Here is a 25,659-nt window from a genome sequence, read left to right on the forward strand (position 1 = left end):
AACCATCCAGACAGACGATACAACCTCTATGCACTACACAAACAAGCAAGGAGGCACGAAGTCTTATCTTAGAAGCTCAACTGCTATGGTCATGGGCCTTGCACCACAAAATCCACATCAGGGCGGAACATCTTCCTGGAGTGGACAATGTCTTAGCGGACAAACTGAGCAGTGTGGACGCTTCATCCCACGAATGGGAGCTAGACTAAAAGGAAGTTCAATAGGTTTTCTCTGTATGGTGCCTGCCACAGATGACCTTTTTGCCACCAGGATCAACAGGAAATGTCAAGCATTCACCTCAAGGTACCTGGAACATCAATCGGCAGGAGATGCATTCTCGGTGGACTGGACAGGGAAGTTCCTTTATGCCTTTCCCTCCATTCCACTCATAGCCAGAGTTGTGCGCAGAATGAAGGAGCAGGATTGCTCCATGATCCTAATGGCGCCAGACTGGGTGCGACAAATCTGGTAACCGACTCTGCAACATCTATCCCTGTGGCTGCCAATTCGCCTCCAGGCTCATCAATACCTCTTGACTCAACAGAACCACAAAGTCCTCCACCACGACCCAGCGAACCTCTCCCTCAAAGCATGGTTCCTGAGCAGCAAATACTCATGAACTTGAACCTTCCAGAGGACTGCTGGGACATAATCGGGGCCTCTAGAGCCCCCTCAACAAAGATCACCTGTGTGTGAAAATGGACCTGTTTTTCTAAGTGGTGTGAAATATCGGCAACTAACCTACTTACAGCTTCGGTAGAACAGATACTACCTTACTTATTACATTTGGCTGAGGCAGGTCTCTCCCTATCCTCCATCAAAGTTTACCTGTCGGCCATATCGGCATTTACGACGACTCCAGAAGCGCAGTCGTACTCTCTTCCGGCCATCAAGATCTTCCTGAAAGGGTTGATGAGTACTTATCCTCCTACGCCCTCATCAGTTCCTTTTTGGAGCCTGAATACTGTGCTAACTGCTCTCGTGGAACCCCCTTTCGAACCCATACACAGATGTGAAATAAAATTCTTATCTTGGAAAACCGCTTTCCTGATGGCCATGATTTCGGCCAGGACGATCAGTGAATTACAAGCCTTGTCTTCAGAACCTCCTTTTACTTTGTTTGTGTCATTTTGAGGACACATCCAAAATTTCGGACCAAGGTCTTATCAGAAATGACACTCCGAGTGCATTTTTCTACCATCTTTCTTCGTGAACCATACCTCGGAGGTGGAAAGAGCTTTATATTCCCTAGATGTGACTAGGGTTTTGAAATTTTACTTGCAGAGAACTAAAGAGTTATGATTAGCTAACACTGTTCATTGCCTTTGCGTGCCGCACGAAAGGACAACATATCTCCAAACAAAGTCTGGCAAGATGGGTCTCGTTATGCATTACCCATTGTCACCAATTGAAGGGCGACCACCTCTCCAAACCGCCTTCAGCACACTCCACCAGAGGAAGAGCGGCATCAGTAGCGTTTTTCGCAGGGGTTCCTTTGAAGGACATCTGCAGAGCCACTACCTGGAGCACTCTGCACACGTTCGCTAAACACTACTGCCTAGCAGAAGATGCCAACAAGGAATCAGCAGTTGGATAGGCAGTGCTCCACCACCTCTTTGCATAAGGTAGGACCAGCCTATTTTCCCGCCTTTCCCTGAGTATGTCACCTTTGTATTGCCGCATGGTAAAGGTTTGTCAGAAATATTGTTTTTCTGAATCTATATCTTTCTATCTATATCTATCTATCTATCTATCTATCTATAGCTATAGCTTGTGGAATCTGCTTAGATCACATGCTGTGCATAGGCCGACATCTAGTGGAAGCTGCGGAGTATTAGTTTGTTTTTCGAAACTCAAAAATGGGCGTCGACACAGGGCATGCCAGTAATACTATCCCTAGTGTGACGTCCACTGTACCCATGATCCCTCACGCATCTAGGACCCTCAAATTGTTTTTTTCCGCCATACTTGTCGGAAGCATTTCGCAGAGTTCCTGGCCATAGCCATCATTTTTCAAAAATATCTTAATATTTCACCATTTCTCCACCCCAACGTCGAGTCACCGAACTTCAACGCTCGACGCCGGCCCGGAGAAGGAATCAACCGTCAAGAGCTGCACAACAGACTTGGGCCTAGGAAGGCCTGGTCCCGGGCCTTGGAAGGCCTCTGGCCTCGTCCCGGGCCTTGGAAGGCCTCTGGCCTCGGCCCTGCAAGTAGGAAGTGTGGGGGGTGGTGCATACTCTACGCCCTTAAATATATAGGTACATCTTCTTGTATATTCCTACTCAGTAGCCCGCTGCCACAGGGTGCGTATGGAGGGTACCCCTTTCCAATTTTGCCCCAAGTGCAACCGCAAGTACCCTTGGGTTGACAGACATGCCACGTGTAACCTCTGATTGCTGAGGGACCACCCCGAGGCGAACTGCAGAGCGGGCAGTCGGTTTAAACCGAAGACCCTAAAGGACCGTTCAACCAAACGTTGGGCCCACCACGCCAGGCGACAAGAGGCCATGGCAGCGGTGCTGTCAGACGGCGAGGGCAACGTGGCATCGCGAGACATCCGAGCGCGAGTCCCCGACCTCGGAAGGTTGTCCGACAGGGCAGCTATGGGGAAAACCCCCGGCGACACGATCGCTACCCACAGCACTTCCACCAAACACGCGAAGCCCAACCGAGACTCGACGCGCATGTCGAGTTCTCGGAAAGAGGTACACAGAGAACGGTCCACTGAATTGGTGTTCTCTGGGCGTTCTCGATGAAGATCGCCGCATGACACCAGGAAACCATCCACTGTTGCCAAGAGTGCCTCGCTCACTAAAGTTACGGAGGTTCGATCGTCGGAAGACGAAGCCAACCTCTATCCCCAAACCGCACTCCAGGAGTCGGCGACCGTGTAACGGCTGTCCCACCCCCCCCCCCCTCCCCCCGGAGTCCCGACCTCCGCATTCTAGAGATAGGGACACTACCCCCGAGCCTAAACGCCAGATGTTGAAAAGCTCCGAAGGGCTTTTTTTCAAACACTCTTCCACCCACGGGGAGGGGGGAAAACAGAAGCATTCTCAACCTTCTTCTACACCACAAACACAGACAGGTCACAGCAGACAGACAAATCCAAGACCCCTGCAATAGGCAATAAGTCCAGTCAGAATGAAACAGGGAAATTCTCCCAGGAAAGAGTCATTCCCAGCTCTAAGGAATGGTCTAGTGAAGACATAGACAGAGTTATGTCTACGATGTCATCTCTGGCAGACTTCTATGCCAAGAATCCTGAGCACTTCCTCTCCTATACCCCTGACGGGCCTACACCCTCAGGCTCTAGGGACCCGCTACCCCCAAGTAATAAGTCCCGGGTTGAAGCACCAACACAAAGTCCGTCTTCGGACCCTTTCTGTATACAGCCCTACTGTCAAATTAATGAGGATCCTCTTTTGATTGAGGATCCAGATTTGGGCACGTTGGGAGACCAAACTGGGACGGGCTACTATGGGGATGACTAGGACCAAGGAGGACGAGGATGACCCAGAAACCTAAAGGGTGGATTCCCCAGTAGACAAAGAACCTCTGGTTACCGACTCCCCTGTCGACAACCAACCTCTCTTGAATGAGGTTTTGTCCAGAGCGGCAGAACACTTCCACATTGATACCCAAGGAGTTCAGGAAGAGAGGGATTTTGCGGAGGAATTAGTGGGAGAAAGGAGACTGGTGGCCCAGGCCATCCATAGCCTCAAATCTATACAAAGGAGAATAGGCCTTTCCCTTGTAAATCCTAACCTCACCAGGGCGGTAAACCCCAGGATCGAAAAACTATTCAGGGCAGCCCAGTCAGACCCGCTGTACCTAAGGGGGCGTCTGAGACCGGACTCCCTGGTAGTGAGAAACACCCGAAAGAGGGCGGGAACGCCTCTATCATCGTCTGAAGCTCCTCCTGACAAGGAGAGCAAAAAGATGTACGGTTTGGGTAGGAAAGTAGCCTCCACTTCCGCCTACCAGGCAAGGATTGCCAACTCCACCACCCTACTGGCGAGTTACAACTGCCACCAGTGGGAAGAAGTCGTGGCCCTCATCGACTCCGCCCCGGAAGCCTTAAAAAGCCAGTTGGCACGGTTTGCGTCGGAGGGAAGAGCCGTGTCCGGTTACATCTTAAAAGCAACCTTTGATGCTGCGGATAACGCCGGCAGATTGATAGCAGAGAGCACTGTTATCAAAAGACATGCTTGGTTAAGGCAATCTGGGTTCAAACACGAAACCCAAGCATCTTTAATAGACAAACCGATGGAGCCTGATCTACTGTTTGGCAAGGCGGTAGAGGACGCGCTAAAAAACGCCAAGGATGAGTACGAGACTCTTAAATTCCTGGGCCAATTAACCAACAAACCCCCGAATCAAAGGGGAATGGCAATTTTCGTCGCCCACGCGGACAAAATTCCCAAAGAAGCTCCAACTATTCCCAGGGGCAGGGTACACCATGGAACAGCAACCAGCAGTCTACCCAGGGTTATGTCAGGGGTAACAAAAGAGGTCGTCCCGGGACACCAGGTAAACAAGGGTATTTATTCAACTTACTTCATTGTGCCAAAAAAAATGGACAATGCGCCCAGTATTGGACTTGAGGCCTGCAAACAAGTATGTCAAGCCCCAAAACTTTCACATGACTACTCTCCAAGAGGTAATATCCCTCCTAAAAAAGGGGATTACATGGCAACATTGGACATAAAAGATGCCTATTTTCATATTTCCATGTTCCCAGCGCACAGAAGGTACTTGCGCTTCAAGGTGGACAGTCAGCACTACCAGTTCAAAGTACTGCCCTTCGGGATAGCCTCGGCTCCAACGGTATTCACGAAGGTACTGGCGGTGGCGGCGGCACACCTACGCAGGGAGGCAATTCCAGTGTACCCTTACCTGGACGACTGGCTCATCACAGGGGAGACCCCAGTCATTTGCCGAACAAACATTCAAAGAATGATCGACCTCCTCTTCGAATTAGGTTTCGCCATAAACGAGAAAGTCCAGTCTGGTGCCAAGCACCTCCAAACAGTTCCTAGGAGCTGTCCTAAACACACAAGAGGGGTTGGCCTTTCCATCAGAGGAAAGAATTCGGAATATACTGCTGCAAATTCCGCAATATCTAACCGGTCGCCAGATAACGGTACACAAAGCAATGCGTTTGCTGGGCATGATGGCGTCATGTATTTACCTGGTCCCCCACGCGCGCATGGGTCCCATGCAAGAATATTTGTCGAAACAGTGGTCTCAGGCAAGTGGTCAGTGGGACGATCTAGTGGTCGTTTCGCCAACACTTGTACAAAGCCTTCTCTGGTGGACAAGAGAAAAATCTGTCCAAGGGGAAACCCTTTTACGATCCCGAGATACAGGCGGTAGTCACAACGGATGCATGCCTGACAGGGTGGTGAGCACACCATTTCCACCACACAGCTCAGGGTCTCTGGCCTCACTCAGTGGCCAAGAATCATATCAACCTGCTAGAGCTTCTGGCAGTATTCGGAGTGCTTCAAGCGTTCAAGCCCTACCGGCTGAATCTGTCAGTGCAGATCCTGACGGACAGCACTACAGCCATGTTTTACCTGAAAAAGCAAGGAGGGACCCGTTCCCCAAATCTGTCCAAGCTTTCCCAGAAAATTTGGATATGGGCACTCAGACGGAACATCTTCCTGTCAGCTCTGTCATTCCCATGCAGCTTAAAAAATGTTATTTGAAGAAAATGGAGAGCTTGATCCAGTCCTTCCTGTGGGAGGGAAAACAACCGCGTCTGAAACTCTGGAAACTTCAACTCTCACAAGAATGTAGTGGTTTGGGGGTCCCAGATTTTGGAAATTATCATTTAGCATTTGGGGCTCGCCACTTGGTACCTTTCATAGATTATTCTGCTGATGTCTGGACAATGGCAGAATCAAGTAGATCTTAGCCTCTTCCCCCCAGGGCAATTCTGTCTACAGTGAATGGAACAGGATATAAATCATCTCCACCAACAGCTTTTGTGAGGTCATGCTGGAAGAGTCTTTGGAACAAGAGCGGAAAGGAAGTTTGAGGATGGATTGACTTCGCTCTGGTTGAATCCTGCCATTACGTTGAAGGGGAAACCACTTTTCTGGTCAAACTGGTGTGCAGTGGCTAGAAGATCTTGTTGAAGGTAAATGGATCAGCTGTAAAAGATTGAAGCAAGTTAAAGATCTTAGAGATTGCACAATGGGGGAGTATAGGAAACTGAAAAAAGCTCTGGGGAACAAGATTCCGGATGGGTACAAGAGATGGCATGATTGGCTGAAAGACTATAAATCAGAAGGTGGCATGGCTTCGAAAGTGTACAAGAATCTTTATCAGTATAAAGAACCAAACTATGAATTACTATCAAAATGGTCAGACTTATTGGAACCAGATGTCAGAGGGCAGATGGAGGAATCTGTGCAGGAATGTGGCTCTAACATCCTTGAATCTAGGAGAAAGGTGTAGACAGATCAAAATTCTGGACGCCACAAAGATTGCATGCTAGAGGCTTGACGGATTCGAGTGCATGTTGGAGGTGCAAACATGCTACTGATTCTTTTGAGCATATGATTTGGGATTGTTATGAACTAAGGTGTTTCTGGAGTGAGGTCACTACGAAGATGAATGAAGTTCTTCTGATGCATTTGGACTTTGATTATACAACTGTAATTTTGGGTGAGGATGACATGGTGGATGATCTCTCCTTTCCACAGAGGTGTTGGTTTTTCAGGGCGTCAAATTCTGCCAAAAAATGTATATTGAGAAAATGGAAAGGTAATGACAGACCGACAATTTCAGAATGGATGGATGAACTGAAACAAGTATCCAGAATGGAAAGATTGAGTTTATACAGGGATAAGAAAATGAATTTGTTTGATCAAATTTGGGGCCGATTTTTGGATTTATAAGACTGTTGTCTACATGGTTTAAATCAAATCTGTAATTTTCCTCTTTTTAGGGAATGTGTATTCATTAATGTGGTGATCCTGATTTTTTTAATGTTTATTTATTGGTTATATATTTTGAGATGTTATATTTAAAATTCAATAAATATGTATAATAGAATACTCAAGACCCAGGTATATTTGGGTGTTGGTGGTAACTTTACTTAAGCTGCAATTACTATGCATCCTACAAAATGTTTGTTAGGTTATCCTTATTAAATTAAAGGGTAACATCTACATTAGAGTACTGGGAAGCGGGAGCAGTCTGGCATGAATTACTGTTTAGGATCTCAAATGAAATACTAATTTCGCTGTTTGTACAAAAACCTGAGGGCATCGCAGCGAAAAATACTTAGCACGGTTCAATTGATAGGTCATCCCTTTGCTCTAGCCCTTTTCTCCCCTCGGTTTGCAGGTCACTCTTAACAGGCCCGAAACACTGGCAGGGTGTGGTGATACTCCACACTAAAACATAGATGGGAGAACCTCTACCACTTCAGTGTCCCGATGAAGGATGAACTCCATTTGGTTCCATGTCTAAGCTAGGGTGCAATGTATCTTGTTTGCTGCCCTTGATTCCGTCAGTGAGATCACTGTTCTGGGGAACCTGAGAGCACCCAGGCCTGTTTTCATATTTGATTATAGCACTAGATATTCATACTTCTGTTGTGTTCCTGAAGTCTGTGATTAAGGTTGGGACGCTCTCCTACTGGAGTAAGGCCATGGGTTTCTGCCCACCTGCCTTGGGTCCCTCTGGATGACACTCCTCCCGGGGAAACCCATACAACCTCCCTGCTTGCCTTCATTCAGTAGAAATATTTCACCCACTACTGCCCACGCATACCCCCAACCTCCCCAAGTCCATTCCAGGTAATTATAGCCCTACAGCCAAGGGAGTGTGCACGTCTCAGGCTACTCTGTGGCTTTGGAGAGTCCTCAGTCCATTTCAAGCTGTCTAACGGGGTGACAGCACATCCCTTGCTCATAGTTTATATCAATGGTGGTCTCTGAGCCATCCCTCCCCTGGATTTTGGCTAGTAACCCCCAGCAGGCCCGGCAAGTTACCCCTCATTAATAGGCCCTCTCTTCTGCCAGTTGCTGGGTGAAAGCTTCTGTAGGCTTCTTGGACCCTTTTAAACTAGAGTCTGGGCTATGTGGCTTGGCCACCTGCTGTACACCCAAGTACGTGTTGCTTATAAACCCTCCAACACTGCTATAACTCCTACTCCACTAGCCTCCCTCCATCTGACTTTTGCACTGTGGTTTGGGTTTCAAGAGTCTCCATAATGACCGGAATTGGCTTCCCCTTTTCATTCCTAATTGGAGATCATGGTATTGACTGCCATGTTGTAAGCCTGACTCCCTCATCTGTTAACCACTTAATTTTATTTAACAAGCGTTTATGGCCTCCTTATTTCTCATTGTTTAAGAGTGAAGTCTCCCATCTTTTTATTTTGTTTGTTTTATATAGCACTTATACACAAGTGAAGTGCTTCAAAGCGGGAAGGTAACGAGGGAAAACAATGATCATTCTTAGGCGTTAAAGATTCAGAATGATATAAACATAAAAACTAGCATACTAGGCCTGACATTTCTCCTAGTGAAAGAGCAAACCGTTGAGACCAAGGTTGTCCATTGGGGGGGAGGGGGAGGAGGAGGAGGAGGTGGAGGAGGAAGAGGAGGGGGAGGGGGCTGAACGAATGACTAACTGGTCCTAGTAACATTTAGGTCATGCATATGTACAGACTGAGGTGCAGAGACTGGTGGGTTTGGGGGGGGGGAGATAGTCCGGTCCAGCCAGGTCCTGGGTTAAGTGCAGAGGTTGCCCCGCTCAAGAAGCGTAAGCAGCAAATGCAGAAATGTTGAACAAAATGCGCAGTGGCCTGGAGGCAAGTGCAAAAGATGGGTGGGGGAGCCTGGGACCTGTAGGCTCTGGAGGTGAACCAGGCAACCAGTCGGCAAAAACTGAAGAGGGAGGAGAAGGAGGGTGGAGACAAAAAGGTTGTTAGCGGGGGAGAGAGGAGGGAGCAGAGAAAAGGAAGGTCTTGAGGAGTTTCCAGAATTTAAGGAGCTCGGGCTCAAGACTGAGAGGCAGGTAGGCTGTTCAGGGGGAAGCACCTGCAGAGGATGAAGATCTACCCCCAAATCTCTGAAAACGGCTCACCCGCAGAGCTGGAGGAGGACAAGCAAATAACTTGAGGCAGAGTATTTTGTAAGAGAGCATTGTAGATAGTGCTGGCCTGGGCCCCAGAAAGGCTTGTGGATTATGCAGAGGGTCTTGAACTTGATCCTTGCAGCCATGGGGAGCCAGTGGAGGGATTTTAGCACCGGAGAGATGTGGTCCCTGGTCTTGAGGCTAAGGATAAGTCTTGCGGTTCTGTTTTGCAAGAGTTATAGAGGACAGAGAGTAAAAGTAAGAGGATTGAGAAAGCGGCTGTTGCAATAGTCCAGCCTAGAGAGAACCAGGGCTCTCGAGGTGATGAACCTTTTGGGGAAAGTGAGAAACCTGACACGTTTGACTTGGGAGACCTGTGATCTGGCGCCCTGCATCTTGAGCTTGAAACTTTGCTGTACTCTTTTTGCACCGGTTTGCAACCTTGGTTTTTATGTGGGTTCTTCTGCAATCCATTGCCTTCAGACTATTTTCCCCACCTACTGTCTTCCTATGCGAAGGTGTTACTTAACCCTGTCCCATGCAATGAGCGCTCCCTTGATGGTCTAATGTAGTGGAATCTCCCTTACTGCTACCATTAAATGTTTGTGCAGGGGGCACAACTGGGGTATGGAGATTTTGCTGTATGGGTGGTGATGGTGTCTGGCAGGGGTCTGAAGGAACCTCCCATATACCACCTCCAGCAATGGTCATTGCGTAGCCGGCAGCTTCTATTGATGCCCACCCCCAAACTCCCGTTTCCTCTCATGACTCCCTCAAACCTGAGTTGTACTGCCCAATTCCCATATTTATTATATTAATCAAGGGGACCACAGAAAATTGATCAGATTGATTACTTGCAAGGGGCACTCTTTGTGCAAGGCCCATACATCTCATTGAGCTGTTACTCTTGTTTTGTAGTGGTGCGTGACGCCAACTCTCCATCAACCCTCTTCTGGCCCCAAGATCATTCTGGGAAATCTATCAATCAGTTAGCCAGGCTACCCTTCTACAGCCACATCCCTTCCTGACAGCCTTTCTTCTGATAATCAATTGTTTTGCAGGTATCACTATTAAATATTTTGGCTTAGGTATGCATTTTGCTTAACTACTGCCTTTGAAGATTATCGGACATCAACGAAAACTGACCACTCTCAATCAAGTATAGTGTTCAGCAGTCTTTGGAACTGCTGTTCCTTCATAGTAATATACTACTTTGGGACAGACTCAGAATGTGAATATTTTGGCGAATACTATATATTTAGCACTGTGACCATCTTAAAGGACCCGTGCAGTTCCTTAAATGCATGGTAGTCACCCTCAGGCTGGTATTTGAGAGCAGATTAACTGCAAGTGGCACACGTTTGTTTCTACTGCTTTCCATTTTGCATTTGAGTGTTTGCAGACTTACCCACAAAATGTTGGTTTTCTAGTAATTGATAACTGGGCTTCTTCCTCATTCATGCTGTTTTATGCATTTACAGGTTTGGAAATGATGTCCAGCACTTCAAGGTGCTGAGGGACGGTGCTGGAAAGTATTTCCTTTGGGTTGTTAAGTTTAATTCTCTAAATGAGCTGGTAGACTACCACAGATCCACATCTGTCTCAAGGAACCAACAGATATTTCTCCGGGACATTGAGCAAGTGCCACAGGTAAAGGATTTCACTACGCGCGTCTAGGGGTACATGCTTGCTGATATGTAGATGGGGACTAGTTCTGTTGAGCGAATGTGGGGCAGTGCGGAACAGTATGAAGTGTTTGCAAAGGAGCATTGTAGATGCTACTGTTCGGCGAAAGTCCTGAAATATGGCTCTAACAATTGCTCAATCTTTTTGCCTATCCCCACCATTTTGCTTCACCTACCTTTTGCCCTAGTCCTCATCAGACCTAGCTACAGGGCGGAAAATCTACCCCATGATTTCCAAGACCAGTTAATTGGCATATTAAACTGTGTGTGCTTGGATGGTGGTGGCAGCGAGGAACCGTGGCAAATTGGCCAGTACCTAATTGAAAAGCATACAGACCCTTGGTATGGGCCCCTAACTGTCCCTCTTGCATTGGTGTTCCTGAAGGATAATCAGAGTTAAAGTTGGCATCTTTTTGTGAATGTACTCTGATAACACTGTTTGGTGCCCTGTCCCTGGGAATCACAGGGCTATGCAAGGTTTAAAATAAGCAGTGTCGCATAGCAATTTGCTATGCAATTCTGTAGGTTTGCTAACTAAATTGACACTTGTGTAGCACAACTTGCTTTTTAAATTACCTTGTTTAATGAACGCATGGCTCACTCTGCTTCCTCTCTTGCCCTCAGGGCTCTCTCCGCCCTCTTGTGTGGTCACTGCAAGTTGAATGGGGGTAATGGAGAGAGTACATCAGTAATGCTCTCCTCCACTCTTAAAAATGCCAAAGTACTAGGCAAGACATTTTTTTCAAATAATTGAAAGCCAAAAGTAATTAAGATGATACTTTTAGTAATCCAATTATATCTTATTTGACAAAGACTAGTATGCGGTGGTCTTTTTTTTCTTTTAATTAAAAGGACAGTCTGGCTATTCCATTCCTAAAACATTAAATTATATAATGCACAATTACAGTTGCTACTGTACACCACTGCATTCTGCTTTTCAGTAAAGTTTAGGTTAGTGTATCTAAATCTCATAGTGTAAACTAGTTTTCATTTTGTTGCAGAAGGTGCATCAGGTTGATGAGTGAACACTTTTTTGAAAACGTACATGATCACACAGCCAAATGCCTTTTTAAGCCAAACCTAGTTCTGTGACCTGCTTGTTGAATTAATCTGGGCAACTGGTGCTCAATTCCAGGAGCTGATCCCAAACTCCTTGATGTTCTATCTGATTACCCTGTTGCTTTAGACCAGCTACCCTGAAAGTGAGATGGTTGCAATCTGCAATATTCCACCTAATTTGCCCAGTTTACTTCCTGCTGTGCCATCCACTCTGCTTGGCACCTTTCTTTCCTCTTACATAATGAATACACAAAGCTAACGAGATGTAGTGATCATTAGTTCCGTCCAGTCTGCATCTACATATCTACTGCAATACCATACACTGTAGTTAGCCTCCACAGCTCACTTTGCTCTCCACTTATGATTGCATAATATATTGCCACTTGCTGGAGGGAGCTGGCCCGTCTGGAGGCCATGAATGCAAGCAGAATCTGCACGTAGCCACCCATTTCATTCTGGGCCTCTGCCCAGCCTTCAGCTTGTTTTTGGAAGTGCTGCCCCAGCCAGATTCTCCACTGGATTGGCACACTTTTAATCCCCTGCTCACTCCTCTGTGCATCTACTGGCTCATCTCCAGGTCCTGCAAATAGTTATTTCCAATTGCGGTTATAAAGGGAAGCATGGATTATGCAATGCCTGGTTCCCTTGAAAGCAATAAAAGGTTTCAGCACCTCCGAGTGCTTATAGTAATGCATACTGCTTCCATGAGTGCACAGGGCTGGGATGCTGTGCTTGGTCCTAGCTGGCTGAGGCTTGAGGTCAGTTAGCCACCCTGCTCTCCACAGAACGTGGCATTTAACGTTCTATTGAAAACAGTGGATCTCAGTGGGATCGGGGTAATTGTCATCTTCAGGTGGTCAAGGTGGCAAACAACCTCTTGTCCACCGAAAGCTGACAATTACCCTCCCTGTCATAGTATGGTGTTATTACTTTCTTTTAACATTCTGAACTCACAGAAAATGTGTCAGTATACAATATATGGGGCACTGCCCTGTGCCACACCACTAGCTCAGACTTACACTGAAAAAAAAAAATCCGACCCCTTTTATCAGATCCATTTGTGTTCATTCCTGAAGCGAACTGTTAAATTTTACCAAGACTCAGCTCACTAATGGCTTACTTCAGTACACAAATGCTGTATTGCTCGTTTTATGTCTTGGGTACAAATAACTTTTGTTGACATTAAAAATAGGAGTTCAAAATTGCTAATCAAATAAGTTTTGTTTCCTAATCCAGAACATTTTAATTGGCAAACTCTGCTAATCAGTTTTTGAAAACTAATTTAGGCCTTGATAAGGTAGCCTACATGAAATCTATAGGGATTTTCTGGGGTTCGTGGCTGAATTCACATTCTGTCTTCATGACCAGGAACAAGCATGGGGATGTTTTAATGATTGGGTGTCCTCCAAATGTTTGAAAAGGATGCAGTTGTGTGATTAGAGGTCGATTGCATACTCTGCTTCCAGTATTACCATACAGGGGGAGCATATGCACCAAAACATTGTCAATCGTTAACTTATTTGAAACCCTGATAAGTAGCCCAACCTCCGAAATCTCAGCAACAGTCTTCCAAAGATCCTGCTGAAGGCAAAGCAGCTCTACTATGCATCTCTGCATTCCAACCTCCATCTGACCAGAGGGAACCATGGGAATCTGACCTTCTCCTTGGCCAGGCGGGACCAGCTGCTTTTGCCGCCTCGCTCTGTTACCAGAAGAAGCTTTGAGATTAGTTTCTGGAGCACCAGACGACTCAGAATGAAAAACCAGTCGAGACTTTAAACCAAGCAGCTGACCAAGGATTACCCGATTTTTCACTGGACCACCTTCTGTGCCTTCTGCCTTCTGGAACTCCCCAGTTCTAAAATTACAAGTGGATTATAGACTTTATCAATATAGTAAAATTAAGAAGCCACACCCACCAAGGTTTTGTAGTGTACGCTGCTTTTTAAGAGGACCATCCATACTGCCACCCCCAGTTTCACTGTTTGAAAAAGAAGATAGGTTGTATGCTTCACGGGGAAAAGCTCTATCCCAACCATGCTTTGCGCGTTGTGACCTAATTATGGTAGAAACGAATATCAAGATCTAGTTGGAGACGATGGCTCTTCAGTCAAAGAATTCTGTGAAGGCAAGACCATATTTTACGTCTGGTTTACCTGAGGTGAAGTATATATCTATTGCTTTGTTACTTTCTTCACTTAACTATATTTTTATGGCTTTGGGAGGTGGGAGTATCGGCGCAAAGATGTTAGCGAGAAGATAGAAATAGGTTTAGATTTTGATGGAAAGAGCTCTCTAAGGACACTCAAGAAGATGTTGCCACAATGTAACAATAGTGCTCTGGCTGCAAACTCTTTTACCTTAATGGCAGAGATGAAATGGACATACAGAAGTGTCACAAATGGCCTCAAGAACTTCAGAACTCATTCAGGTAGTTTGGACAATTGCTTGTTAGTGATCAATGTTTAAGACTGAACTGGCCTGACTAAAGGCAGTCCCTGGCATAATCCTTGCACAGACGTTCCAACTTCCCTGATGATGCCAGCTAAGGAGTGAGAGCCTGAAGGACACATCCATGTCTCGCTACCTCCTGAAATTACTAAAAGGCACCCTACTCTTCTCCCCTTCCCCAGGACAAAGAAGGTTATGATGTGCCTTGTCACGCACTTCCACACACTTTTTCACACACACTTTCTCTCTCTCTATTCTTTCTCTCCCTTACCTACTCATCCCTCTCGTTTGCTACTTCCTCATTTTTTCACCTCTCCCTTACTACTTAATTTACCCAGCTCTCCTTTGCTTCTCACCTGCTCCTCCCTGCAGTTGTCCTCCCTCTTGTGCCTATTCTCTCCTTCTTTCTTCTCCTTACCTGTCCTTTCATGTTCATCTCTCGCCGCCTTCCCCCACTTAATACTATTCCCTCCAATTTTCCAACCACCACCCTGTTAACTAGTCTCCCCTCCCTGCCACCTTACCTTCCACTATTTTACTCCCTTTGTCGCTTTCCCAGTCACACCTTCGACCATTCTGCCCTCTTACCTCCCCTCCCTGACAAATATCATTGAAATAGCCAGAGAGAAGACAGACTAACAAGAAATGAATTACCTACTCCTTAAAGACAAGCCAGAAGGGTCACCTTTCATATACGCACTGAGATACTAAGGACAAAGCCACCACATCAAGGATGATCAAGAAAAACTGGAGGATAATTGGAATGGACCCTCAATTGAAGACATTTTTCCAAAACCCCTGACTATAGCATATAAGAGGGGTCGCAACTTCAAGGATGAATTAGTCAAAGCAGAAAGACCTCCAAAGGAGAAACAACATTGAGGACAAGAAAAACGGGCACATTTGCATGTCTCAGCAATGGCCACTGCAACAACATAACGAAAGGCACCCACGTAAGACATCCATACAATGGACCCAAAATCAAACTAAGATTACGCTACATGCAATGCAAAACCAGTCATATATGGACTAAATTGCCCCTGTGGCATCTTTTATGTGGTACAGACAAACAGAAAAGCAAAAGAAAGGTGGCACGAACATAAAAGTAATATCAGGACAGAATATTAGATCACTGGTGGCCCGTTATTTTGATGAAAAGAAACATAACATCACAACTTAAAGTAATTATAGAAGTAGTGAAAAGGGCACCAGGGGATGGAAATCATACAAAAAGACAATCAGAGAGAAATGTACTAGTTAGAGAAATTGAGTAGTTTATCCCCTAAGGGTATGAATGAGGACTACAATTTGGGAGATTTTTTGTAGAAATTAAACACTCTGCCATGCGAAATGAGTCAGCAGGTTAGAAGTAATACATGAATTTCAGTGAACTAACTACAGCCCCATAGAAAACTAGAATGGAGCATATTATTAATTTCATAGTCACTTATGCATCAGACGTTACTATTAAACACACAGGGTGATTTTAGGTGACTTTATATCCTCTACTATGGACTTTCTAGGAGAGGACAGCTAGACCTCTCCATAAACAGTATCATGGGCTTTAATCAATTCGTTTTTTTCAGGATCATTTGTAATATTTTGACACTATCTGTTGACCATTTTAGCACATTGTCAATTAATGATTTAGTTATCATGATCCATAAGTTCATACCGATTCCTGAACTTTTTTCTTTACTATTTACCATTTGCTATATACATCTTTCTCTGATCACTATAAGTCAATAGTGAACTACAGATTATAGTTATGACAACATGGAGTTACGAAGATTATCGCGGGTCCAAAATGTCATGGAAATCACGCGTGACGTCATCACGCACTTGCGTAGCCACGTCACTATGACGATGAATATAAACAAATGGCAGCCATTTGCGGCTCTTTTTTGCCACGACCGAGAACTCGACAACGGGACAACAGATGTAAGATGAGCAACCTCTAGGGGGCTGGAAAGTATAGCCCAATAGGTACCAACCCAGGGATTGATGGAGAGGCCAACTACTATTTTTACAACAGCCGTTGCTTACTTTTTTCAGACCCATCGGAAAGATACCGTTTCCCTTGCGGGCAAGATCCATAGATCATACCGCGCACCACTGGGGACAACTGATGACGTATACTTGGTAAGAACCTATTCTTTGGTTTTAACATTAGATATGCCACAAGTGATCCTGGAGCAGACATAGAGACACAAATTGTTACATACCTATATATTTTCATAGGGCGCATGTAAGAGAATTGAGGAAGAGACGAGGCTCAGAGGCTTTTTTGAATATCTAAAGCAAATGGACACCACCACGTAAGTCATAGTATCACAGGCAACATTAAAAGTTGTCGAACAGAGGAAGCCGAGATTAACCACAGTTGATGCCACGAGAATACTGAGCAGGTAATACTAGGATTTTGGGAAATTGTCCTTTTGACTTTTAACACCCACCAGTGGGTTATTAATTGAAAACCTCTGGAGATTAGATGAGTAGCATAGTTACTCTTCTGTTCTTGATTTTTAATGGAACATTTTTTTAGCTTGCCAGAAAAGGTCAAAATCGGAAGATACAAAGGTAACTAAGAAATGGAGAATTATGACAGACAAGAGTACTCATTTAATGTAATCGAAAGATAAGAGATGATACTCTGCTCACTTATTTACTGTAGATTGGACATCAGAACTTAAGAGAATAGACAACTCCTGAGGAAGGGAAACAAATACCCCGAAACGCATAGACACACACATCCAACACTGGATATTCAATAAGAAATTACTCTGCTATGAAGTTGTATTGTAGAGTCATTATTGAATGCAGGAAGAAACATAAAACCATCTGATACTGTGGATTTGTATTTGTCTATTCAACTGTGAAAAATTAAGAAACATTACAGAGGTTGATGATTAAAATGGAATGTTGTTGATTAAGAAAGTATATTTGAATACACATTTTTTGTAACTAAAAATGTGTGTAACGTGTGTGATTTACATGATTATTTAACTAGATGAATGGTACATTAACAAATAACGTTTGATTATATATACCATTACCATTGGAAGTTCAGGGGACAAGAGAGATCCACAAGATTGTACACATCTGTTGGTTTGTAGTCCATTAACACAACCTAGTGTCAGGGTTGTTTTTCTCCCCGGCGCCCCATCACTTAACCTTTAATGAGCTTATGTTTGGAAAACCTTAGATTGAAATTAGAGTGCTCTAGGGCCACCAATACCGAGACAAAGGCAGAATTCCAACATACCATGGACAAGGTCACTTCTGTAAATTCTATGGAAAAATGCCCACTTACGGTGAGCCAAATACAAATAATGCAGGAAAGCCTCCCTCTAAATCCTCCAGATTACATATGGATGCCCGTTCACGTTACCACTCCTACATCAATGACCTAGTTTTGTATAGATCAGGATAATACTAGCTGTTACGACAATCAATTTGGTGACGACTACCAATTCTCTGCCCCTTCGCTTCCACATGTTGATCAGCCAGTAGCTGACTCTCCTTTGCATGGTCAGGTCTTGTACAATGATCTGCTCAAGAGGGCAGCAGATCATTTTAAAATACAAAACCCAGGATATTCCACAAGATCTGGATTTCATAGAAACATTGATGCCCTAATTCAAGCCCCCGCCCCATGTTGCCCCACTAGGAGGTAGAATATCACATTACGCCCCTTGCATGGGTGCTTTTACCATAACAGAAGGGTATTCCATAGGATTCCGATCAAGACCTCCTCCAATACAGCGCAAGATGTCACAAGAACACATTGTTCAAGAAGAAATCTAGGCACTTTAAAAAGGAGCAGTAGAATTGGTACCTCCTCAACATTCCTTCTTTGTTCCAGGAAGGTTTTAAATATGCGCCCTGTTAGGACTTTTTACCAGCAAACACGTATGTCAAACCACACTTTCATAATTCAATGTTTCTAGCTCAGTGAAAATATCTCTGGTTCAAAGTGCTTCCCTTCGGCATATCCTCAGCGCCAAGGGTATTTACCAAAATTCTTGTAGTGGCTGTTGCCTACTTGCGTTGACAGTCTATTCCAGTATATCCTTATCTCGATGACTGGCTAACAGGAAAGACATCTCAGGAGTGTCATCAAAACATCCAAAAGACAATCAATCTGCTTTACAAACTAGGCTTCTCGAAAAGAAATGGTCTTGTTCTGAGTCAAGCAAAATAGTTCCTTGGTGCACAAATCCAGACTAAAGACCCTGCCTTAGTCTTCCCCTCCGAGAGGGTATACATTTCCTTTTATCAAATTCCACATTATGTAGACGGTCATCAGATAACTGTACGGAAGGCCATGCGCCTACTAGGGATGATGGCCTCCTGCATTTACAAAGTACCTCATGCCCAGCTGCGCAGGTGTCCGATGCAAGAGTGGTTAGCGAAGCAATGGTCACAAGCAAGAGGTCAGTGGGATGATCTAGTGGTCATTTCGCAAAAACTAGTTCATTCTCAGCAGTGGTGGACAAGGGGAATCCTTCTGCAAGGGAAATCATGCACCGCCCTGCAGGTAAAGCAACTCTTATCACAGACTCATCACTGTCAGGATGGGGAGCACATTGCCTCAACCAGACTGCTCACGACAAATGACCGGAAACACTCACAAAGACGTACGTCAACTTTATAGATTTAGCAGTGTTCAAAGCCCTCCAGGCTTTTCAACACCTAATTCAAGGGAAAAACGTCCTAGTCCTAACAGACCGTACAATGAACATGCTAAAGCTAAACATGCAGGGAAACGCACTTCGTCTCAAAACTAGGACAGAACATTGGAACTGGGTGCTAAAACATTAAGTGTTCTTTCTGTCCTCAGATATGCTAGGGGAACACCACGGTCTAGATGATGATCTAAGCAGAGACTTGCAGCTTCCATCAGAACACTAATGGCAGTTTCACAAAAACATTTTACACAATGTCTTAAACAGGAGTCAACCAGACATGGATCTGTTTGCAACCCAGCAGAATGCTCACTACCCAGAAAATGTGTTCAGGTACCCCCAAACCGGTTCCAAGGGGAACGCTCTGTGAACAGGTCGGGACATTTGCTTACGCTGCTCCCCATCTGCCTCCCCCACCCCAACACCATTTGACGACAAAATCATCCCACAAGATGCACCAGGAACAAGTCAGTCACATTCTAATAGCTCCTATGTGAGCATGCCAACCATGGTACTCATACATACTGACAATGTCCCATTGCTCACGAGTGAAACGTCTGTGCCCATACAACATGCCGTCCCAACATCAGGGGACAGTATATCAATGCCCTCAAACGCTGAAGCTGGCAACTTGGCTCCTGAGGTCATAGTTTGGCCATCTAAACTTACCACAAAGATGTATGGGCATCCTAAAGGAGGCACGCAAACCTAATAGACATTGCTACTACAATAAGTGGAAACGATTTATTTGATGCACAACTCGAGACATCAATACAATCGATTGCTCACCCTGGCACTTTGTTCTGTATTTTCTTTAACTTTTGGACACAGTTTGTTTTCAATTCTCTTAAAGTCCACTTAGCTGCATTATCTGCATACACCACCAAAGGTTTCTTGGTGGAAAGTGCCAGTGGTTAAAGCATTCATGGAAGGGGTTAAAAGGTTACACCCACCTATTTCAAACCCAACTCCGAGGTCCGATTTTAAATGGTATACTTTCAAAGCTCATGGGTTCCCCAATTGAACCAATGCTTAAAATCAGTCTTAAACACGTTACTGCCTTTATTGTGGCCATTACATCCCTCAGAAGGGTCAGTAAGTTAGAGTCCTTTATTACCATCTATAAAGACAAAGTGGTGCTAAGAGAACACCCACGTTTTTCACATAAGTTTATTTCAACGTTGCATGTTAACCAGCTCATAGAACTCGCAACTTTATTCAAAAACCAACCATTTTGGCAGAAAAAAAGCCTACATACCTTAGATGTTAGGAGGGCTGTTATGCATTACCTTAAACCAATCAGAAAGACTGCAGTTCTTTGTGAGAAAACAAGATCATGTCTATCAGCTATCTCAAAGTGGATAGTCCAATGCATTCGTATTGAATACTCCCTTTCTAATGAAACTCTGCCTTTCGCACCCAGCGTGCACACTACACATGGCATAGGGGCTACCTTATCCTTTATTGTAAATGTTCCTTTAGAGGCCTCTTGCAAAGCAGCTACTGGAGTTTTATAAATATCTTATTGTCTGGAAACTCATTCCAAACAAGATTCACAAGTGGGACAAGCAGTCAGTATTAAAACATCTATTTGCTGCTGTATCGTCAAACATCTCCCCTTCTCCATGTACTGCTCGCTAGGCTATGCAAAGCATGTGATACTAAGCCGATCCAAAATCCTCAGAAGGCATACATTACTCACCGTAATCTTATTTCTGATGGGTGTATCTGCTTATGCGTCCCCCTCTACCCTCTTCCTGGAGTTGAAGGTACGTGGACATCAAATACCTTACACTTATGTACACACTAACACTTTGTGCTCCCTTATGTCGGAAACAAAACAATCGAGGGACTTCAACGCGTCAAGGACCTTGGATACTACGGATGTCACACTAGGTTAGACTTGCCAAGTAGATGTCCCTTTTAGACTTTTGAAAACGAGTCCTGCAATACTCTTGACGTACCACTAGATGATGGCCTATGCAAAGCATGTGAATCTAAGCAGATAAAAGCATCAGAAATATGATTAGGGTGAGTAATGTATTCTATTTATACATTCAGGTGAAAATGTAATGAAACAAAACCCTGATTCATCTGAAGCCCCCATAACTTTGCACCCCTTATTGCGCAGCCTATGACCACAATGGCATATACAATATCATGAATGACATCACTGATGACCTCTGATGACATCATCTATTACCCAAGTCATATATGGTTTGGTTCTTTAAATAATTCTAAATTGTACTACCCTTTTATTTAACATAAAATACATACACATTCTATGAAGGTATTGTAAATATAAGGTAAAATGTAGTGTACATTATACAGTTTGGTTAACATACGAAACTAAATATATGATGATGTATTGTCATATTTAAAATCTTTTTTGTTTTACATTAATTTAAATGTATATATCACTTCCCCAACCAAAACGTAACGCAATCTACATCTACTTGCATGTTTACAAATGAATGTTGCATTTCAAATTTTTTTTTTATACACTATTACATTTGGAGCAATATTCTTCTTTTTTTTTTTTACCACCCCTATTTAGAAATCTTAAAATATAGCCCCAATACATGCATGACTGTTTTGTAGCACTTCTCGTTTAACTTAGTGACATGGGAGCAGGCTACCACTAGATGTCGGCCGAGGCATACCATGCAAATCTAAGGAGATGACAAGCACCAAATACGATTACGGTCAGTAATGTATCCCATATACATGTTGCATTATGGTGTACATATTACATATATTTGCCACAATCAACTACAATCTATGCAATGAACGTTTTACATTGATTGCTTTTTGAAAAAAGTAAATAAATTGATCAAATATTATAAATTTGTCTTCTGCCAAAATAGCACAAATAAAGCTTTACAAGTACTGATACCATACTTGTGCAGCAGTTTAATGGTTACATTGTGTACTGAAAGCGCAAATACACCAAGATAGGCGGTCCTATAAATATTTTCTGCTACCAGTGATGTCATATATGATGTAATTTGTCATGTCACCAGTGATGTCATCTGTGATATCATTGTGGTCCTAGGCTGCGCTACAGGGGGTGCAAAGTTGTGTTTTAGCTGTATTTCATGGGTTTTGTTGCTTTTTTCACCTGAATGTCCCTGCAACTGCATTGCCCTGAATTTCAAGTTATTTTTTTCTACCATTTCTTTTTTTCCATGCCAAGGCTTTTGTTCTACTATTCTTTCTCCAGCATCGGCTTTTGCATGGATTCACATGCTTGTGAGTATTGCCAGTCAGGCTGGGAATCCTTGGTAAAAAGAAAGCAGTTTCTCTTCAGAATGAAAAAGGTCATACTGCCCCCAGCCAATTACACTTGTCCTAAACTCCACCCCTGGGGGCCATCAGATTTTTCTGCACGGGTCTAGTGTTGGGAGTCCTCGTGATTCGCTCTTTTTTTAAATGATTTTTTTTGCTATTTCCTAAAGTTTCATCCATCTCTCAATCAGCCGTCATGCATGCAGTGACTACCAGCATTGGGACCCTTTGTTGGCGAAGATGGTCTTTTCTTCGTTGGAGCTTCTCTCTGTGACTTCAACAGGCCCAGGCTTGGGTCTACAACTTCACCTCGACAGCCAGATGTGTCGAAGAGTCTCTTCAGAGCCTGTGAGTCCTGCGGCTTGAAGATCTTCAGTAGGGATCAGCACCTCAAGTGCCTCTATTGTCTTCATCCGGATCGTGAGGCAGACCGATGCAACATCTGCCATGGATTCTAATCAAAGACCAAGAAAGATGGCCACCAGAGGTTAGAGCTTGGATCGATCAGGAGAAGGTCTCTGATGCGGCCACCGGGCGCAACTATGCCTCATCTAGGACTGGACGGTCCCATGAGCGTACTCCCTCTGGGAAGAAGAGTTTGAGGTCCTTTCCGGATTCTTCTTCTGGAGAGATCCAAAGGAAGGCGGAACACCACGCTCCATCGGCTCCCTCGAAGATTGCTGCGGGACCAAGCTCAGGAGGGGATCAGTCTACAGCGTCGATAAAGGTTAGCCTGCCGGCTGGTGGGGTTCCCTCCGTCTGCAAGTAAGTCTTGGACCCCTTCTAAGCACAAGTCTTCCAATGGTAAGCCTTCTGGAGGCCAGGAAGCACAGCGCCACCATCTTAGTCTTTCGGCCCTGTCGACTACTACCCTGTCCATCAGGACCTGTCTACGACCAGGACCACTGCACAGCCAACTACCTCAGCTCTTCCTTAGTCGACGAATTTCGCAGCGACTGTTGTCTCGTCCTTCAAAAGACTACATCACGTGTCTCTTTACCTCCAAGGCCTCAGTCAGCGGTACCGACCAAGACCTCATCGTCGCCCATCCTGCAGGTTCACATTGTCTCCTTCCCAAAGGACTCTGGTATAGTGAGGGAATTGCTGGCACCGACAGATTTCTTACCAAAGCCCGTCAAGGTGTCTTCTCTGTCCCCTGTTGGATCCCCAAGGAAATCTTCTCACATCTACACAAGTTCTGAGGACTATCTTCTGGAGGACTTCTACACTAACCATGAAAGGGTCCAAGGCCCCTTGTCTCAGGAGGGATAACATATCAGTGGTCTTCCCAGTATTATCTCTGGTCCCCCCACTTGCTCTCATCAGTCTCTGGGCACCCTCATCCCATGCCTACCAAGTCCCTGGGCTCTTCTTGCCCTGCTCCCACCACTATCCCATGGCTCCCGCTCCTCTTGCTCCCACCCCATTCCCAGCACAGCCCCAGAGCCAGTGGTGGCTGGCCAATTATTTTTTTAAGTGGATCTGCATAAATATTTTCCCCAGCAATGCCATATCGACCAAGTGGAGGGGGCGGGGAATTTGTTTTAAATAATGGGCTCAAATGTTTTTAGAGCATGCTTTTTAAATATATTGGGTAAAAAGCAGAGCTGTTTCAAATTGGTGCTGGGGGCCCATGGGGCAGGCATGGTTTTTTATAATAGACATCTATCCCCTGGGCTCCACAGTGCCTCAGGAGAGCTGGTTTTGGCACTTGTGTAGGGGAATTGTGCAACAGGCATTTCTTTTAATGTCTTTGTTGTACAACCTCTTCCTCAACTCCCCCCCAGCCCCTGGCTACTTTCACCCTCCACTCACGAAAATAAAGCTCTACGGATTATCATTTACACAAGCACCCATCACCATACACACTCCTAAACACAAGCATACATGTAATTCATGTCAGGCTGTGACTGACAAAGCTCTAAGAGCATAAAGGTAAATTATCAATGGGTAGGCTCCATAGGAAGTCCCCTTCTAGTATTTTGAAAACATGTAAATCCGACGAGTTGTGAGATTCTCTTCAAAGAAATCGAGGAGTCGATCAAGTCCTTCTTGTTTTCGTCAAAGAAAGATGACAGATCTCCTTCGAACTAAAGTGATTCTTCCCCTGAGAGGATCACGTGCCCAACCAAATCAGACTCCCCCCGGCCAAGTGGGATGTGTTTCGGAGGGATAGGATTCAAATATTTGAGAAGGCGGCCTCGACCCCTTTGAAAGAGTAGAAGACCATGCCCCTGTCGATCTGCATGAAGACAAAAAAGGGAAGTTGAAGGCTAAATCCCATGAACCCTCGTATCCAGGACGCTAGCCAGATTCTCATTGAGAGGCCGGAAAAGACCTTGAACTGACACAAAATCGTTGAGGACTTGGAGTCGACAATCCAGCCCTTCGAGGGCTATGTCAAAGAAAAAGGTTGACAGCCTCGACAATAACAGGGTCTATTCCATCGACTCATTCGGCATCAGAGCTGTTGACCCTGTGTCGAAGTAATCGATGTTGCAGTCGAAAACTAAGTCATTGGCTTCAAAACCATTGCCTTTGCTTTTTTCTTTTAAAGCTGTTGATGCCCCAAACTACAGAAGGTTTTTAAGGCTTTACCAAAGAAGGATTTCTTCAAGTCTTTGACATCAATCTATGAAGACCATGAACCTTCTGATAATAGCCTTTTGGCCTGCAATATGGCACTTCAAATATACCAGATGCATTAATATCAGGGACCAGAATTAAAGTTCTGTATGAAAATCTTCAGACAGCCAGTGGTGTGGACACATCACCTGAACTTGAATTTGGAAAGCCAGACCCCTCATCATGCTGATGCTGTAACGCTCACTTGGTTCCCACGGAGGCGCGGCGTCGAAGGCGCAGAACTCTGAAGATGGACAGGAAGGGCCCCTCTATTCTGGCTTCCCTGGCTCGTTGGATACCCTCCTGTACGTGAAAAGGGAGTATTATCAACTGTGGAACAATGCTCAAGCCTCCCACTCCCTCCCAACCCTCCACGATACCTCCTCCACGATTCCCCGTGAAGCCTCACCTTAGGGTTTGGAAGGATGAGCTCTCCATCCTGCTTCTGATGCAGGGGCGCGTTGAAACCCAGTTACTTCACTGGATTGAGGATTGATGGGAGTTCAGGTAAGCTTGACTGTTCAGGTAAGGCGCTGTAAAAGTTCTGTTCAAAAGTTCAAGCTTAATAATAATGTTCGTTGTCTAATTGCAGCAAGCGCTAATGCTTATGTCTTTTTCCCCCTTAGGGGCCGGGGTTCGGAGTGCCGGAGATATGGCGCCGACCCGAAGTGAAACAGTTCTGGATGAGCGCTCAGGTAATGTCTTTGCATTCGCTCATTCAATGTCTTTGTCTTTTTTCCCATAGGGGCCGGGGTCCG

The 25,659-nt window shown here is 44.9% G+C and overlaps 1 protein-coding gene across 2 annotated transcripts in view; it reads left to right on the plus strand.

Annotated features, from left to right (window-relative positions):
- The window catches only part of GRB2 (growth factor receptor bound protein 2), a 281,266-nt gene that overhangs the window by 175,148 nt on the left and 80,459 nt on the right, over nucleotides 1–25,659 (plus strand). For both annotated transcript variants that reach the window (XM_069654806.1, XM_069654808.1), the window contains exon 5: nucleotides 10,587–10,755. In XM_069654806.1, coding sequence (XP_069510907.1) covers nucleotides 10,587–10,755 — 169 coding nt within the window. The remainder of the gene's footprint in view (nucleotides 1–10,586; nucleotides 10,756–25,659) is intronic.

The sequence above is a fragment of the Ambystoma mexicanum genome, chromosome 3q (assembly GCF_040938575.1).
Source record: "Ambystoma mexicanum isolate Mex_15411 chromosome 3q, UKY_AmexF1_1, whole genome shotgun sequence".
Classification (NCBI taxonomy): Eukaryota; Metazoa; Chordata; class Amphibia; order Caudata; family Ambystomatidae; genus Ambystoma; species Ambystoma mexicanum.